The sequence below is a fragment of the Piliocolobus tephrosceles genome, chromosome 3 (assembly GCF_002776525.5).
Source record: "Piliocolobus tephrosceles isolate RC106 chromosome 3, ASM277652v3, whole genome shotgun sequence".
NCBI classification, from domain to species: Eukaryota; Metazoa; Chordata; class Mammalia; order Primates; family Cercopithecidae; genus Piliocolobus; species Piliocolobus tephrosceles.
The window spans coordinates 139,729,646-139,742,873 of record NC_045436.1 but is presented as its reverse complement, the minus strand read 5'-3'; the positions used below and the strand labels follow the sequence as shown (position 1 = coordinate 139,742,873).

Below are 13,228 nucleotides of genomic sequence, written 5' to 3'. Positions count from 1 at the left end.
TCTCTACCCCTCTAGCCTTGCCTACAATCATCCCCCACCACATCCACACACCCACACCCCAACACACGCACCCCTCTATGCTGCCACAATTATGACATAAGTACGTGTCAGGCCTCTGATTTATCATGCTGCATTTTACTATGCAAACTCACTAACCTCTGTTGATCAGTCTTCTCTATCCCCTCCCTACATCTAGACAACTTTTATTCCACACTGAGAACAAGGATCGTGACCTCGTGACCACCTTCTTCAATGCTGTGTCACCAGCATCTAAAAAACTACTTGGAACATAGGAAATAAACAATACTTTGCCTATGAATAAATGAATAAGGGGAGTCATTGTAAATTTAATGTAGTATGAAGGATACTGAGCCATAAGGTTTCTGATGAGACATAAGAAGAAAGGCATCATTAGCAGAGGCAGATGGCAGAAAAGCTCTCAGATGTCTTATGGCAGCAATCTGAAAACAACAAGCTAATCCTTAAATTCACAGGTGTCAAGTTACTTTCATTCGTGTGTTTGGATGTGTGCATCTAGGTAACTATATTAAACTAATCACCAATATACTTTATAATTATATAAATAGTTATATTCTATAGAATAGCTGTATTTTAACTATAATAGTTATTTTAAAATATTAATAGTTACCTTTTACAGAACGTATATAGTATAATAGTGATATTTTAAAGAAAGTCAACACATACCAAAAAAGCCATGCAATTATAAGCTGTCTGGTAACAGAAAGCATCATGTTTTAAAGTATCATCTGGGCGTATTGCTATAACTTCTTGGGGGGTGATTATGATCTTCTTAGTCTTTATGGCCTTTATGGTCTGGCTCGGAATACTTTTCTAGCCTCATCTCTCCCAAAATTCCTAAGAGCATTCTAGGCTCCAGTTATACTGAACTTTCACATTTTACTAAACTCAACAAGCTCTTTCAATTTGTGCTTAAACACTCTTTTCCATTGTGTAGCTGGTCAATCCTTATGTGTTCTTCTTAGCTATCTTTTTTTCCCTAAAATCCATACCAAACTCTATATCTACCACCCACATCCCCTCTGATAAGACATTAATCCATAAATACTTCAATGAAAGCATTACTGTACTGTTGTAAAATAAACTATTTTCCTTAGCTGTCCTCCAATATCCTGTGAGTAATTTGAGGGCTACACTTACATATTTCAGTTCCTATCATGGTGAGAAGCACTGAGTGTATACTTAGGAAATCTTGTTGAAATGTACAGACACAAGTTATGCCTTCTAGTATCTCAGACTGCCATAAAAAATAAAAATAAAAAAGTCAGGAAGATTTTCATAAACCTATGTACAATGTCATTTAAAAAATACTATGAACGTCATGTGGGGGAGCACAGGGATAAAGAGGACTGACGACTTGGAATAACCTAGAAAGAAATCAGAAAACAAATGAAATTTGAACTTGGTTTTGACTAAATAAAATACCTCCAGTTGGCAAAGAAGGAGGTAAGCATAACAAGAACAGGAAAAAACATGTGCACGGCCAGAGAGTTGTTAAATATAATGACATGTTCAGGGAACAGTGAGAAGTTCAATGCCATCTTTAAAAATAAAAGTCTCACTGATAGTTATAATGCCGTAGAGCTACTGCCCTCCGTCTCGCCTCCTCTCTTCAACCACGCTGCTTAAAAATGTTACCTCCACTCTTTCTCCATTTCCTCACCTCCCACTTGCCTCCACCCACCGCAATCTGGTTGCTTTTACCACAATCAGCAAATACTTCTGTTTTTAATCTAATGACATATTTAAAAACCTTTTCTTGGTTTTACCACAATAGATGACACAATGTTCGCTCCTACTTTTGTAATGCTCTCTTGTACTGGTATTCTTAAAGTCACATTTTCCTGGTACTCTGAGAAACCATTGCTAAAATCCTCATCATGGGATGTGAGACCTTCGATGCCTGTCAGCTATCTACATGTACTGATATCCCCTAGAAAATATACGGTAGTAGGACCAATGGATAATATTTATTATTCTTAATCTAGGCATACAAGTTCTTTGTGGCTTTCCCAAAGACAGTCTCGAAACTTGAAACCTAGGACAAAAAACACACAACCCCTGAAATTTTTATTTACAAAAATCACTTCATGTTCAGAAATCACAGTTGTTTATTATTTATTTATTTTTCTTTTGTCAACATTTATTTTTGGTTCAGAGGGTATCTGTGCAGGTTTGTTACACGACTAGTTTGCATGTTGCTGTGGTATGATGTACAAATTATTTTGCCACCCGGGTAGTGAACATAGTATCCATAGGTAGTTTTTCAACCCTCCCCCTCCCTCTCCCTCAAATAAGCTTCAGTGTCTATTGTTCCTATCTTTGTGTCTATGTGTACTTGATGTTTAGCTCCCACTTACAAGTGAAAACATATCATATTTGGATTTCTGTTCCTGTATTGATTTGTTTAGGAAAATGACCTCCAGTTGCATCCATGTTACTGCAAAGGACATAATTTCATTATTGTTTATGGCTGCATAGTTTTCCAAGGTGTATATACACCACATTCTCTTTATGCAGTCCACCACTGATGAGTATCTAGGTTGATTCCATGTATTTGCTATTGTGAATAGTGCTGCAATGAACATACAAGTGCATATGTCTTTTTGGTAGAACAATTGATATTCTGCTAAAAAGTAGAATAGTAATAGGCATATAGTATATAGTAATAAGCTTACTGGGTCATATAGTAGTTCTGCTTTAAGTTCTTTCTGAAATCTCCAAACTGCTTTCCACAGCAACTAACCTAATTTACATCCCCACCAGCAGTGTATAAGCACTCCCTTTTCTCCACAACTCTGCCAACATGTTATTTTTTTTACTTTTTATAATTGCCATCTGACTGAGGTGAGACGGTCCCTCATTGTGGTTTTGATTTGCATTTCTCTAATGGTTAATGATGCTGAACATTTTTCATATGCTTGTTGCCTACATGTGTGTCATTTTAAGAAATGTCCTTTCATGTCCTTTTTCCATTTTTTAATGGGAATGTTTGTTTTTCACTTAAGTTCTTTATAGTTCTGGATATTAGACCTTTGTCGGATGTATAGTTCAAAAATAATTTCTCCTATTCTGTAGGTTGTCTGTTTTCTCTGTTAATAGTTCCTTTTTCCCATGAAGAAGCTTTTTAGTTTAGTTAGGTCCCAGTCGTCTATTTTTGTTTTTGTTATAATTGCTTTTAGGGACTACAACACGAAATTGTTGTCAAGGCCTAGGTTCAGAATGGCATTTCCTAAGTTTTCTTCTAGGATTCTTATAGTTTTGGGTCTTACATTTAAGTCTTTAATCCATCTTGAGTTGATTTTTGTATATTGTGAAAAGAAGGGTCCAGTCTGAATCTTCTGCATATGGCTAACCAGTTATCCTAGCACCACTTATTGAATAAGGAGTCCTTTCCCCATTGCTTGTTTTTGTTGACTTTGTGAAAGATCAGCTAGCTGTAAGTGTGTGGCTTTATTTCTGGGTTCTTTAGCCTGTTCCATTGATCTACATGTTTTTGTACCAGTACCATGCTGTTTTGGTTACTGTAGCCTTGTAGGATAGTTTGAATCTGGGTAGTGTGATGCCTCCAGCTTTGTTCTTTTGCGTAGATTTGCTTTGGCTATTCAGGCTCTTTCTTTGGCTCCCTGGGAATTTTGGAATATTTGAATTTGTTTTCTAATTATGTTAAAAATTATATTGATAGTTTGATAGGAATAAATCTTATTTAGTTTTTACAAAAGAATGGGGAGAGTGGTAGGGAATACTACTTTGTGACCCTAGAAAACCAAGAGAGCTATGACTGGATGCACTAAGTTCCTACAACCCTTTCATCACAAGAAAAGTAATGAATGGAGTCAAACTACTTTTACCTGTACCCTTCTGGAACTGTTTCCCCACCCCTTAGGTGATGTTTTACTGTACACAAAATACATGGGTTCATACAGTTACCCAGCTACCAAATAAGCCATCTCACCTTAACTCTACAGAATCCCATTTTGACAGAGGGCTGTAGCACACATATCTGACGAGAGCACAGCACTGCATCTGATAAGGAATAAGACAGTGGTCTCTGCTTTTTTTTTTTTTTTTTTTTTCTTGGATCAAAGCACAGTTTAGCTCAGAAAATGGGACCACCCTTCGTTTTGACAGATACCCACAGTTGCTCCTTCTCAGTCTCCTCTTCCATTTTTTGTCCTCTTTCTGTCCTTTAAATATTGGTGTTCTAGAGTTTCTGTGAAAGTAAGATGGCCACTTCACTCTAATCTCTTTCCTTGTAAAATTTTATATATGTCTATGGTTTCAACCACCATTATATGACCCCCAAGCTATCTATACTCCAAGCTTCTCTGTTGGGCTCCAGATCTATGCCTGCTACCTAGACATCTCCAATTAAAATTTCAAACTTAAAATGTGTAAAACATAAATGTTCATCCCCCAGCAGCAAAACAAAAACAAACAAAACTTCTCCTACTGTGTTCCATATCCCAGTGAATAGTACCACTTTTCACCCAATTCCTCAAGATGTCATTCTATACTTCTTCCACCCCTACATCCAACAGATCAACAATTCTACCCCACAAAGAACTTTTGATTCTTTTCAATGCCCTCCATCTTCAGTTCCACTGCCCTGGGCCAATCCACATTAATCTCTTGCCTGTAATAAAACAGCTTTCTAACTAGTCTTCCTTTTCCCAGTCCTTTAATATAAATTATTGAACCATAGAAGTCTTACTCTGCCACATACCCTCTACCTTCCTCCACCTCTTCATCAGTCTTATAATAGATTTGTGCTTCCTTTAGCATAAAGTCGAATACCTTATCATGTTAAAATACAGACTTTCATGTTCTACAAATAGTAAATATTAGTCTATAGGTCATAGGAAGATCCCAGGAAACAACTATTTTAAAAAAATAATTCAGATGGTTACAATCCAAGTACCTGTAAATCACATTTTGGGGAATATTATTATAAATTCTAGGAGGGTGCTGAAAAATATTTGATGAACGAATGAATGTTCCCAGTGTCTATTTTCTAACTTTCCAAAATGTCAATAACATTACAGCAACCAGCTTCTACATGCTGACTTTAAAGGGAGTAAACATTATTAATTTACTTTTGATACAAAGAGTTTGCCATGTTCATCACAGGTTTTCTTAATGAACTACATTTACAAATGACAACCTCTGATAAACAGTAACAGTTTAAGTTCAGTGTCAATTTTGACCAGATATTAAATCTCACAACTCTCTAAACTTCCTTGATGTTAACTACTGAACTGTATAATATCCCAGTACCTTCTGGAGATTCTAAGAGATAATGCACTCTGTGTTGTTATAGAGAAGAAAAATATTATCTGGAGAAATCAACATAATCAATAAACCAAGGTCATATTTACCACACTGCCTGCTTCTTAGCCTAATGGTAAACTCTGTATCAGATATCTCAAGATTACTTCAAAGTTTTCATTGTCCAAGCTCTAACCCTAACACTTCACAATAGACAACCATTTGAACTGAGGTTCTTAGTCTAGGTTTAGGTTAAATACATGGTAATCATAACACTTATACCTTAATAATATGCACACACAGTGAAAACGTTTACTAATATAAGAAAATACATCCTATAGAAACCAAGGAAAAAGGGAAAAAACAGTACAGTAAGTTAGAAAGTGCTAAAATATACATGCCTACTACAACCTTGGTCAATTGTCAGCTACTAGCACATTTCAAAAATTAATTACCTCCTTATGAATTTCAAAATGTTGAAATAAAATATTTTTAACTTAGTTGCAGAAACTGTAAGTATAATATTTAATTATAATTTAGATCTACAAGATTTTTGGGGAAATTACACTAGTTAATGATTCCAAGAAAGCAATGTGTGTGTGTGTGTGTGTGTGTGTTTGCATATTTTTTTGGTTCTTAATTCTTTTTGCTATGCTGCTTTTTTTCTCTCAGGCTAATGTCATAACAAATCTACATCACTGACCTGAATAAAAGAAATCAGGAATTTAGGTTTTGCTACTGACTATGCTCACTGATTAGAAATAAAAGTGTATATGCTAAGCTACTAAAAGTAAAACTAAATTTGTTCTTTACTTTTGTTCTTTATTAACAAATTGCTTATGTAAGATATTCATTAGATATCACCACTTCCACTTTGACTTGTAGGTAATACTATGTCTACGTTTTCCCTTCCCATCATAACATTCTTTTATATTTAGAGTGTCACAGCCATGTCTCATTGCTCAAGCTATTGCTCCATCCATACTAAACATAAATTCAAACTTTGCCTCCTTACTTATCTTGATTTCCAGTAAAAATAGTATCAACATGGAAATAATTCATTTTGATCATCATGAAGACCAAATTGTTTCTCTCCATAAAATGTGTGTATATATATATATATATATAGTTTAATTGAACACCATCTTCCCTAATAGACTTACAATGTGAGTAAAAGGATGTATTTGTATGTGTCTGTGTTACTTGTATCTATATGTTATTCAACTTTAATTTTTCCCAGATGCATCTTTCTTCTCTAGATTTGGACAAATATCAACAGTACCTGTTGAGTGATCAAACTATCTCCTGGTCCTCAATTAACATCTTCCCTGTATTACACATTATTCATATTTCAGCTATCTGTGTATTGCCTCTCAACTCCAAATCCGCCCTTCTTTCCTTTGTGATACCTGATGGATACTATAAATACTGCCCCTCTGCCAGCTCACACAATGTCAGGCTTTGTCAATAGAGGCTGCTGGAGGGACACTCCAATGTAGTCAAAACAGAAGGGAGCTTTTCTTTCTTGGTCTCTTTCTGGGTCACGTGCATTGTCATTTTTTTGGCACAGCTTCAAAGGACTGACATGCTGTGAGTTTTCAGCCCATGCAGCATATTTCTGTAGACCAGCTTCAGCATATACCCTCACATGTTTCTTCACCACCAGTAGCTGCATGTTCCTGTAGAAGCAGCACCCCTCCAGTGAGGTCAGAATTCACAGATCTTAAGGAGAAAGGGTACTCTTTCAAGTCCTCAGTTTCTTCTTGATTCTAGAAGTGGTGACACTGCAACCCTAGAAGTAGATGTTCTGTCTGCATTTGTTAATTCTGTATTGCTAGGAATCTTCTTTTATCCACGTTTTAAAACGAATGTAACTGCCTTTTATTAGTTAATAATTCTTTATATCAGATTTTCCCTATGATGTTCTATGACTGGACTGTGTTTACATAATATGCTCCCATTTGGTAGGTTTGTGATTAACTAGACTTCCTCTAAAACAACTGTTGGCAAGCCTGACTAAATGAGGTAAATAAAGACAGAAATAAAGTAGAAAATCTGACAAGAGCAGAGCAATCTCACAGAAATTTTTTAGGCTAGATGCATTAAGGGAAATGTATTACTAGAGAAAATGTCTAGGGCCTTCAAGATTTTCAAAAACGTACTAAGATGCTGAATATGCATTCCATTTTTGAGAATACATCTATATTTGGGTGTGCATACACACACTCACACACACATGTATTCTGAAATATAAAAAGAAAACTAAAAAATCAAAGTAAGTGATTTTTTCTTTAAATGTTATCAACTGAAATTCCACTCAATGCAACATATATTGGTAGTATGAGTATATTTTAATGTTTACTATAACTTGTGGTAGAATCCCCCCAAATAAGAAAGCATATCTTGAGTCTGCTAAAAAATTTTAAAGTTCTCGGGTTCAATTTACTGATGAAACACAACTGCTTTTAGTTCAATTCAGACATAAAGGAGCTAAATGTGCTCCATTGCAAATGACTATATACCTAACATCAACTACCAATTTTTTGAATATGTTAGTGATCCCAAAGAACGGTCACAACAAGGAGAGGTAGAAAATTAATCTAATCCATTATCGCCACTGGAAAACAAATGACTTTGTACATTTTGGCAAACAAGTATTGATGTGAGTTTGTGTAAAATCCCCAAATATCAAACATGTCTTGCTAGAAACATACATGTTTGCATTTATGTATGTATATATGCATATATATATATAGAGAGAGAGAGAGAGATGTTTTAGCTAAAATAATTCACTTTGCAAAAAAATAAAGCTAAAATTTCAATGCAGTAACTGCTACTATTGAAATTTACAACATGAAAAAAATCTACAATATTGAAAATGTACTGATATTTGGGAGTCATATCATTTGTCCTTCTGCTTTGGCTGATAATAAGACACAAATTAACCATATGTAAGAGTCATAAATTCTGACCTTACTTGATTTTTGATAGAAGTTAGGTATTTATTTGCACTGTGTCTCTCTAATATTTGGGAGCATTTAAGACAATCTGCACTAAGACAAAGAGTATTTACTAGGACGAAATTATATTTATAGCCAAACAATAACATTTGGAATGCACACTCTTACTAAAAATAAATAGTCTTTGTCATCATTATAAGGATATGTCCACTTAAATTGACCCATGGAAAGAGGCAGATTAATACTTCAGGTCAAAGTATACAATAATGCAAGGGGAAAACGAGGGTTATGCTGAAGAATAGGATTTTTTCCTCTTGTACCAGAATTGTACCTAAGACTCAGAATTGAAGGAGAAAAATAAAAGCACTTAAATCATGACATTCCCATTTTAAAGAATTTTAATGGACTGCCAACATTTAATATCAACCACCTCCCCAAAGGTGGGGATCACCCCTCAACCACATGGAGCCTTACATGTTCAGCCACCCAGGTCAATAAAAGAAAAAGGTCTCTGAGGTCAGAGATGTGGCTCTGATGGAATAAACAGCACATTTTTTGCCATAAAAGTGGAATTTATGTTCCCTAATGGAAACTTAGGGAGCTCCTGATAAATTAGCTGGTAATGTTTATGAAAGCCTGCAAAAGTGGAATACTTTTTGTTTTGTTAGTTTATCCAGGTAGAAAATGTCCAAACTTATCCATTTTCCCTCTGAGTTATCAAAGAAAGGGAAGAATTTGAGGAGAAATGACACAGTGGCGAATACTGGGCAAAAAGGGACAAGGACTTCTCTAATTCTCAGTGCCTGGGTCATAAGGAAGATGAATGTCTAAAGAATCATGAAGTCCTAGAGAGAAGGATGCCTGAGGGGTGAATGAGCCACAGATTTGGCAGGGAGGTACCAGGGGACAAGAGACATGCACATCAAAGGAATATAAAGTAAGACAAATGTCAGTTGACGTGCTGGAATCTGACAAGTTATTATGAATGAAAAACTCTTTCATCAAAAATGTCTATTGCAGAGCACTATGGTTAGCAGTAAAAGTGAAGGACTTATCTTTAAATTTTTAATGCTTCATCAATAATTCATCTTTGGTGATTCTAGCCCATCAGTACCTAACACATCAAACCAATTTTCCTTGCTTACCTATCTCATTTTATTGTATTCACTCTGTCATGCAGTGGCACGATCACAGCTCACTGCAACCTCGACCTCCTGGGCTCAAGTGATCCTCCCACATCAGCCTTCTGACCACAGGCATGTGCCATCACACCCTGCTATTTTTTATATTTTTTGGTAAACATGGGGTTTCTCTATGTTGCTCAAGCTAATTTCAAACTCCTGGGATCAAGCAGTCCTCCCATCTCGGCCTTCCAAAGTGCTGACGTTACAGTTGTGAGCCACCACACCAGGCCTGTCTCATTTTAAAGAAAAAATAAATAACACCAGTTCCATAGAATCCAAGAGTACTAACATTTTAATTTTTTAGGTTGATTTATGTATACCTACTATGTGTGCAGATTGTATGTATGGTATGTATATAGATAGCATAATGAGGCAATCAGTTTGCTCAATATCAATCAGAGGGTTTTGTTGTTGTTGTTGTTGTTGTTAAATGTGTAACATTGACCATGACTTCATTCTGTAAGAAGTCTTTATCTATGAAACTATATTCACTTTCCTTATGGAAGTTCGCAATTCTGCCTTAATCCTCCTAGAAAATTTTTCTTCTTAATACAATTAATTTTATTTAAATAATTGTTTATCACACTGGAGTTAGGTAGACATGTTTTGAAAATGATATAAAATGCACAGGACTAATCCAAACACTGAAGTTGGAAATGGAAACCACAGATCCAAACATCTTTAACTATCTATGTATTTGGGTAGATTAAATAGACATGAGACATATACATAATTCTGTAACACTAAAAATGCTACTTTATTTGAAATTACCCCCACTCCCCATTGTGTGAAGTAAAAATACTATTTACTTCACATTCCCCATTGTGTGAAGTAAAAATACTATTTAATGAAAAACTCACCATATCTGTATCTGAGACAGGGCCAAAACTGGTCACGTAGATGTTAGTGAAGACTTCAGTAATACTGTCTGATATAAGAAAAGAGATTGAATATAGATATTATATAATAAGAGCCACAGGAGAGAGAAGGGTTTGAGTACACGGTATGGTTTGAAAGCTGTATCATAAATTTGGGAGTACTGGGTTTTACTTTCTTGTCAACTTTGGCAACCATAATGACTATAATGCTCAGTTATTTCCTTGGTTTTCACCATCCTAACTGCAAAATGCATAGAAGTATTATGACATTCTTACTTGGAAACCATACCTGATTAGCACATCCTCATTTATATTGCTCAAAATGAATAGTTTCTTAGGAAACATCATAAGTGAAACAGTTTATAATAAATATGTTACCAGTACTAAAAATAAAGTATGGTATTGTTTGATATAATTCTAAATTTGATGTTTCAACTAAATATTTCAGTATCTCATGATGGTAAAGATTCAATTTACAGATTGTAAATCAGTACATCTTCTCCATACAGCACAAAACAGCTTGGCAAATATAAATAAACATAATTCCAATTAATACAAAAAACTTTATCATTCAGTGACATAAAAATAAAAAAAAGATTACTTTCAAACAAGCTTGCTTTTAAATGTATTTAAGAATATCTGAAATGCTAAGACTGAACTAAATTGGATTCTAAAATTATGTAACATCATAACTGTAATACAATTAACTGAAGTGCTCTATTAACTAGGTAATTTAGATCTTTTATTTTAAATAAGCCAAATGGTGATGGGGAAAAGGTCAAAGAAAAGATTGAAAAACAAAAATCTTTTCACTGCCCTTGTAGTAGAAAAAAAATATATCATTAATGTTTATCATCATGAGCGAAATGTCTTATTCATTAGCTATCATGTAAACAATAACATGAATTGTTTTTCGTATTATACTAGACATTAATTTACAACCTTCAAAGAGAGAAAACTATGTCTGGGATTTTGTATCCATTAAGGCAAGAATAAAAAATAGAAAGGCTATTGATAAAACAGGGTAGACTTTGAATGCCTACTACATACCAGGTATTCTTTAAAGCACCTGAAATATCATAATCTGCATGTCAAACGTATGTGGTAGATTCTCTGTTATCTCTATGCATGTGTACAACGATTCAAAGAAAGGTAAGCAAACTTGCCAAAGACCCACAGCTAATAGAGTAGATAGTGCAATGATTTATAATCCAAGCAATCTAGCTTCTGAGTACTCAAGCTAAATCAAAGCATCATACCATAGTCAATGGTAAACTTAAAACTAACAGTAGTTTCTTATTAAATGCATGTTTCTATTCACCAGAATACTCCTTGCCAAAGGCACAGTTATAGTGCTCCAAATAAATATGTTCATTACACTTTGTTGTATATACTATTTCATCCCTAAAACTGTATTTTTGAAGTTCTATTATAAAAGCATTTGAAAATAAATTTATGAAATAACTTCAGATGCAATCTACCCCAAAGACCAGCTCAGGAGCAGCTTTCTGGGTATAAAAAGTCCCACACCCCAAGTCAACAGAATATACATTCTTCTCAACTCCACATCGCACTTATTCCAAAATTGACCACATAATTGGAAGTAAAGCACTCCTCAGCAAATGTAAAAGAACAGAAATTATAACAAACTGTCTCTCAGACCACAGTGCAATCAAACTAGAACTCAGGACTAAGAAACTCAATCAAAACCGCTCAACTACATGGAAACTGAACAACCTGCTCCTGAATGACTACTGGGTACATAACGAAATGAAAGCAGAAATAAAGATGTTCTTTGAAACCAATGAGAACAAAGATACAACATACCAGAATCTCTGGGACACATTTAAAGCAGGGTGTAGAGGGAAATTTATAGCACTAAGTGCCCACAAGAGAAAGCAGGAAAGATCTAAAATTGACACTCTAATATCACAATTAAATGAACTAGAGAGGCAAGAGCAAACACATTCAAAAGCTAGCAGAAGGCAAGAAATAACTAAGATCAGAGCAGAACTGAAGGAGATAGAGACACAAAAAACCCTCCAAAAAATCAATGAATCCAGGAGTTGGTTTTTTGAAAAGATCAACAAAATTGACAGACCGCTAGCAAGGCTAATAAAGAAGAAAAGAGAGAGGAATCAAATAGACGCAATAAAAAATGATAAAGAGGATATCACCACCGACCCCACAGAAATACAAACTACCATCAGAGAATACTATAAACACCTCTACGCAAATCAACTAGAAAATCTAAAAGAAATGGATAATTTCCTGGACACGTACACTCTCCCAAGACTAAACCAGGAAGAAGTTGAATCCCTGAATAGACCAATAGCAGGCTCTGAAATTGAGGCAACAATTAATAGCCTACCCACCAAAAAAAGCCCAGGACCAGATGGATTCACAGCTGAATTCTACCAGAGGTACAAGGAGGAGCTGGTACCATTCCTTCTGAAACTATTCCAATCAATAGAAAAAGAGGGAATCCTCCCTAACTCATTTTATGAGGCCAACATCATCCTGATACCAAAGCCTGGCAGAGACACGACAAAAAAAAAGAGAATTTTAGACCAATCTCCCTGATGAACATCGATGCAAAAATCCTCAATAAAATACTGGCAAACCGGATTCAGTAGCACATCAAAAAGCTTATCCACCATGATCAAGTGGGCTTCATCCCTGGGATGCAAGGCTGGTTCAACATTCGCAAATCAATAAACGTAATCCAGCATATCAACAGAACCAAAGACAAGAATCACATGATTATCTCAATAGATGCAGAAAAGGCTTTTGACAAAATTCAACAGCCCTTCATGCTAAAAATGCTCAACAAATTCGGTATTGATGGAACGTACCTCAAAATAATAAGAGCTATTTATGACAAACCCACAGCTAATAT

At 35.1% G+C, this 13,228-nt stretch overlaps 1 protein-coding gene across 5 annotated transcripts in view; it reads right to left on the bottom strand.

The window, feature by feature from the left end:
• Nucleotides 1-13,228, bottom strand: part of GABRA2 (gamma-aminobutyric acid type A receptor subunit alpha2) — a 148,202-nt gene that overhangs the window by 68,495 nt on the left and 66,479 nt on the right. For 3 of the 5 annotated variants that reach the window (XM_023224485.1, XM_023224484.1, XM_023224482.1), the window contains one exon: nt 10,312-10,379. The exons of the other annotated variants lie outside the window; for them this stretch is intronic. In XM_023224485.1, the coding sequence (XP_023080253.1) occupies nt 10,312-10,379 (68 nt within the window). The remainder of the gene's footprint in view (nt 1-10,311; nt 10,380-13,228) is intronic. 5 annotated transcript variants of the gene reach the window in all.